General features: G+C 46.4%; 1 protein-coding gene across 1 annotated transcript in view; it reads left to right on the top strand.

Annotated features, from left to right (window-relative positions):
- Window positions 1-6455, top strand: part of GAB4 (GRB2 associated binding protein family member 4) — a 40064-nt gene that overhangs the window by 5032 nt on the left and 28577 nt on the right. The window contains 1 exon segment of the mRNA XM_017512031.1: window positions 2842-3148. Within this exon segment, the coding sequence (XP_017367520.1) occupies window positions 2842-3148 (307 nt within the window).

Here is a 6455-nt window from a genome sequence, read left to right as displayed (position 1 = left end):
TGAACCTGGAAACCATCATTCTCAGCAAACTGACACAAGAACAGAAAATCAAACACCGCATGTTCTCACTCACAGGTGGGTGTTGAACAATGAGAACACATGGACACAGGGAGGGGAGCATCACACACTGGTGTCTGTCGGAGGGAAATAGAGGAGGCAGTGGGGGCTGGGGAGTTGGGGAGAGATAGCATGGGGAGAAATGCCAGATATAGGTGATGGGGAGGAAGGCAGCAAATCACACTGCCATGTGTGTACCTATGCAACAGTCTTGCATGTTCTTCACATGTACCCCAAAACCTAATATACAATAAAAAAAAGTCCTACCAGGACTAGGTGAATATAGCAAAATCACAGAATTTAAGGTGAATACTATAAGGTCAATAATATATGGAAATACAGTTGAATAATTTACACAAAGTGAAAGAATGCAGTAGCATAAAAACCCTTGCAATATATGAGAGTAAACACCAGCTAGAGTACTATCAGTACCCTTGCTGTGCTCACACTACATGTATATACGTGCACTCGCACCATGCACACACACAGCATCTGAAGGCAGAGGCCTGGGCAAGACTTCAGGTGACTATAAATAAGTAGCACTTATTTTTATGTTCCTCAACTCTATCCTGTGTGGCTGTGCCTCAATCTTCAGTCTTTTTCAATCCAAGACTTGTTGGGTACAGGTTGTGCTGGGAGACTAAGTGAGGTTCAGGAGTTGATGTAGCAGCGTTGAAGTCTTTGGGACCTTCCATGAGTCATTTTGGTGCTGCAGAAGGGAAACAGCCTGATTAGAGTGATTTCACAAAACAAACAGGAGAAGAGGAAATGAAGATTAGCAGCTGGGAAACTCTTCACAGTTTTAAGGTAAAGAGGGTAGAAAAACTGGGCCATGGTTGGAAGAGAATGCAGGCTGAAGACAAACTTTAATTTTTTTTCTAAGATGGGAGAAGTCGGTGTCTTGATGAGAACGATCCTAGTAGAGGTGGAGGACTGTTGAAGTAACGTCCCTTTGTGAGCGAGAGGATATTCACAAATGCAAGAAGATTGGGCTTAGAATGGATAAACTCTCTGTGCTCCCCAGTGACAAACTGCAGGGCTACAGGCACAGGCAGGCTGGTGGGTGTGGGGGCAAAGCAGGTGCAGATTCTCTTTGGATTGCTTTTATTTTCTTTTGGAATAAGAAACAAAGAAATAGGGTGTTGGAGGTTTAAAGGGAGAGAAGTTCAGAAATTGTGGCCAAACAGCAGGAGAAAGCCGTGAACGAGATAAATATGGTAGGACATTGGGCCACATGAGGGCCCCTTGAAGTTAAAATGAGACCAGGCAGCATGGGTATGTGATTCTCTCCAGCTGTGCACAGCTGAGTGGGAACAGGTGGAGTAGGCAAAGCATTAGGCTTAGCCAGGGGCTGTGGTTTTGCCAGATAAATAAGAGGAATGGAGAAAGAAGCAAGGGTATGATTATAATAGAGTCGTGGAAGGGAAGTTTGATAAGGGGGAAAATGACAGGGATAGAAGGTGAGTGGGAAAAGGTGGTAGGAATCCTAGAATGTAGGTCCCCTGGGCTCTAAAGAGTTGTGATAATAACCCAGTGCTTGACATCTGTAGTCCTTCAGGGTTGTATACCAAGTGGTTTGGGTTTGTTTGCATAGTACAACTATGAGGTACTTAGGGCAGGTGGGGGTGGTGATTCCAGCAGCTGAGACAAGCTCCAAAGAGGTAAGTGTCTTACCAGAAGGTCATGCCTGGAGCCAGTGGGGAAGTGTAAACTCACTCACAGTTCTCTACCGGGGTAGTCTTTTATCCCTGCATGTGGTGTCTGCTCATGGATCACTTAGTCTTGTTGAAGAGATGGAAGGTAGAAGACAGCCTAAGAGAAAATGTAATCATGCATTCAATTCTATGGGGTGAAGTAGTATAAGGAGTTTATCTGTTCAGTAATACATACTGAACACTTAGCATGTACAAGACACTGTTATAAGTGCTAGGGATATAGCAGTGAACAAGACAGAAAAAAAATCATCCACTGTTTGAGGAGGCAGAGGCGCAGGAGGATCACACGAAGCCAGGAGTTCAAGGTAAGCCTAGGCAACATAGTGAAACCCCACATCTACAAAAAATATATGTAAAAGAATTAGCTAGGTATGGTTGTGTGTGGTCTAATTCCAGCTACTTGGGAGGCTGAAGTGGGAGGATCACTCAAGCCCAGGAATTAAAGACTGCAGCCCCTACCACTGCACTCCAGCCTGGGTGACAGAGTAAGACTCTGTCCCTTTAAAAAGAAGTGTCCTGAAGTCATGTGCTTCAGAGAAGTTTTAGAAGGGTTTCTCTGTGACTCTTCTAAAGCATCATGATGTGGCAAAAAGCACATTTTACTAAAAGTTGGGAAACTTATTTTTCTGCTACTTGTTTACTGCTACTACGTCTGCTTCTGACCTTGTTACTTCAGCTCACCATGGCTTAGTGGAGGTCCCCATCTATAAACTAAGTTGTTGTGGTTTTGAGAGTTCTACTCTGCCTAAAAGTGCGGTGCATTGAGGTCAGTGTTTTAGCCTAATGAAATTGTTGCTATAAATTGTCCTTACGCAACCTCCTGCTCCAAAGTGTGGAAATACACATCTTATTTTGCAGTGATGAGACCCTGTTGACATGGTGAGATGCTGCAGTAAAATGCATCAGAGTCATCCTCCATCTTTGAAACTCTGGGGAAATCTGAAAGAGAGACAGGCTGAGTGCAGATCCAAGTCCCATTGTTAACTTAATGATGTCTTAGATCTGTTAAAAGCATTGTAATAACAAATGAATCTTTCCCCTCTTCTTACTCCTTCCTGGTGGGATTTAGGCCTGGAGGAAATGCTGGTTTATCCTGCGGAGGGGCCAGACTAGCAGTGACCCAGATGTTCTGGAATACTACAAGAATGATGGCTCCAAGAAGCCCCTGCGCACCATCAACCTGAACCTCTGTGAGCAGCTGGATGTTGGTGTGACTCTGAACTTCAACAGGAAGGAGCTTCAGAAGGGCTATATGTTTGACATCAAGACCAGAGAGCGTACCTTCTACCTGGTGGCTGAGACCAGGGAGGACATGAACAAGTGGGCCTGGAGCATCTGTCAGATCTGCGGCTTCAGGCAGGTTGAAGAAAGCACAGGTATGGGAGCACACACAGCCCTCAGCTCCAGCTGCCCTCCCTTCTTGAGGGAGTTGGCTAAATAGTAGAGGGACCTTGGCCCTATTATGCTTGAATGAGACCAAGAATTGTTGGGCTCGTGATGAAACTAAAGGCATTTTTGGTGATTCTTCAGACAGCACGGCACCACTGCCGTCCTCAGTCCTCCCCTGCACCTTTGCCCTGTCACCTCTCAGCCACCCCTGGGGAAGACCTCTCCTTCTTCCCTCTGCTGATCCATCTCTGGCTCTTCTGGCCCACCTACTGTCTGGCACAGTTGCACTTGACCCTTTGCGGGTTTCTTTGGGGTGCTTTGTGATTCTTACTGATGTGTAATCACTTGGGAGGGGGCAGGTGAGAAGCAAATACAGACTCATGCTTGGGTTTTGATAACTTTCGCGAAAGAGTAGTTCAGCTTTTTGAAGTGAGTTTTAAGTTGTAAAAATACTCCTTCATGTTTGTTTGGGGTCATCTTCTACTCACCAGGAAGTTTGAGGAGCAGGGTTTTTTTTTTTCTGAGGCAGTGTATTGTCTAAATTGGTCATTCTTGAACCTGGTTGCACATGAGAATTAAGGGGAAATGTTTCAAAAACGTTGATGCCAAGGACCTGTGCCAGACCAGTTACCTAAGAATCTCCGAGTGGCGACCCAGGCATCAGTGTCTTTTAAAAGCGCCACTCTTTCCCGCTGTTTTTTGGGAGGATAGAAAAGAAAAGCTTCATTTTGAGTAGCAGGGGTCCAGGGCCCAGCAGATACTTCCTGTACATATTTTAGATTTTGAAGGCCATATACAGTCTCTATTTTATATTCCTGTTTATAAAAATATTACAGTCCTTTGAAATGTAAAAGCTATTCTTAGTTCATCACCATCAGCATCACCTGGGAACTTGTTAGACATGCATATTCTTGTAAGAATGTAAGTAAGTAAGTAATTCTTGTAAGTAAGTTTACGCCCCACTCCAGACTTGCTGAATCAGAAACTCTGGGACAAAAGACAGCAGTCTGGTTTTAAAAACTCTCCAGGCAAGGTTTATTGCCAGAACTGCTTTGAAAGGATGTTTCTGGAGCTACAGGCCATTTGAGAGAGCTGGCTGGTTTTATAGCCGTGGCTTGGTGCTGTTAGAATTGAGCTCCAGGTTTGTGTTGCATGAGGGCCCAGCTCAGCCTAACCCCTACTTCATCTTGTTAACTGATCTTCATCTTATTCACAAAACTTCTCTGACCTGACCATCAGAACAGGCATATTTGGATTTTCATCCCAGAGAAAATTCTTTTATTCATTTAAGTGCATTCACTCAACAAATATAGTCAACACTCCATATTGGTGGGTTCCACATCCATGAGTTCAGCCAACCTCAGATGGAAAATATTAAAAAAAAAACAACAAACGATGGTTGCATCAGTACTGAACATATACAGACTAGTTTCTTGTCATTACTCCCCAAGCAGTACAGTGTAATACCCATTTACACAGTATTTATATTGTATTAGGTGTTGTTAGTATCTAGAGATGATTTAAAGTCTGTAGGAAGATGTGAACAGATTATATACAAATACTGATCCATTTTGTATCAGGGACTTGAGCATGCACAGATTTTGGTATCCACAGGTGTCCTGGCACCAGTCCCCCGGGGGTACTGAGGGACAGCTCTATGCATTGAGCACCTACTATGTGTTGACACAGCTCTGGGCATTGGGGATACAGAAGTGACTAGAAGGTGTTCTGTGTACCTTACAGCATGCATGTGTTTCATCCTCATGACTACCCTGTGTTGATGCATAAGTGGAGAGATGGGGACTCTAGGGTGGGAAGCAGCTTGCCCCCAGGTCTGCATGTAAATGGACTCTGGGTCATGGATAGGACTCTACTGCCTGATTGCTAGACCGGGGCTCTGGAGGTGAGGGTGGGTCACTCACCCTCATGCTCACAGCCCACACATTCAACAGGGGGCATGAGGGATGGATGGGGTCCCAGGGCAAGGTGAGTGGGTTGTGGAAAAGTGGCCTTTCTTGCTAGACTGAGGAGCCTGGACTTTATTGGGAGGGTGATGAGGAGCAGTGAAAGTCACCAGGGGAGTAGTTCCTTACTATGCCACATCCTTTGTTTGATCAACACATATTTGTTGTGTCACACACTGGGGTTGATTCTGGGAACAAAACCATTTCAAAAGAGATGGAATCTCTGCCCTCACTGAGTTTTGAGCTGAATGTATGGGGTGATGAGAGAAAGGTTGGTATTTTACAAGAATTCCATTTGAAACACAAGGAAGTGTTGCTAAGAAACTGGTTGAAATAAATACTTACATGGTTTTAGGAAGAGAGAGTGCTATGTGAGTCATCTTAAGGATGCAGGGCACTGTGGAAGTGCTTTCCGTGAGCAATGCCATGAGGAGAGGACGTGGTTGGTGAGAAACAGGGAAGAGTCACAGTGACGCCAGGGCTCTGGCTTGGAGAGTGGAGTGGACGGTGACACTGATGTGCCTCACTGAGAGGGAACATAGGTGTGTGAGGGGTTCACTTGGAGCGTCGGGGACACCTGCTTGTGGGGTGTCTGCCTTGTGACAGGGAGCCGCGGAGAGGCCTGAGCTGCAGGTTCACATTTGAGAGATTCCATCACTTAGGTGGTCCCGGGGGCTGTGGAAGGACAGGATCACCTTGCATCATCCAGAATCAGGGTGAGGCTGAGGAGGGTCTAGAGAAGAACCCTGAAGAATAGCCCCATTGAAGGCAGAGGGAGCAGATCCAACAAGATGGCAGGGGCAGAGGCTCCACGGAGCTTCCCGCTGTGCCCTTTCTGTGTCTCCTGTGCCACGGCTGTGTTCATCTCTGCTGCTGTGGCTGCTCAGTCCCCTAGCATAGACCCTTTCTCCTCCACTGGAAAAGCATTCATGTTGCAGGTCTTTTGGAGTTACAAGGCCATTGATTCTGTTAGCAGACATCTCACTCACCTGGAGACCTGCATGGGAGCTCATCTTGGAGTGCACATACCTGTCAGCAGAGCCATCCTTCCCAGAGCCCTCCCAGATGTTTCTGTTGCTCACTGGCAGCACTTGTCCTGCCCAGCATCAGAAACAGCTGGAGAGGAGTAGGCACTCCAGGGGAATTAGCCAGCTGGGGCTCCTGCCTCAGGCCATGAGGTGGCACAGCCAGAAATAGGCCAGATAGCAGGGGGCAGAAAGAGAACTCTGCCCCCAGGCTGGGCGCGGTGGCTCAAGCCTGTAATCCCAGCACTTTGGGAGGCCGAGGCGGGTGGATCACGAGGTCAACAGATCGAGACCATCCTGGTCAA

This window comes from Cebus imitator, unplaced genomic scaffold (assembly GCF_001604975.1).
Source record: "Cebus imitator isolate Cc_AM_T3 unplaced genomic scaffold, Cebus_imitator-1.0 Scaffold461, whole genome shotgun sequence".
Taxonomy (NCBI): domain Eukaryota; kingdom Metazoa; phylum Chordata; class Mammalia; order Primates; family Cebidae; genus Cebus; species Cebus imitator.
The sequence above is the reverse complement of the archived record's forward strand: the minus strand, read 5'-3'. Positions and strand labels throughout refer to the sequence as shown.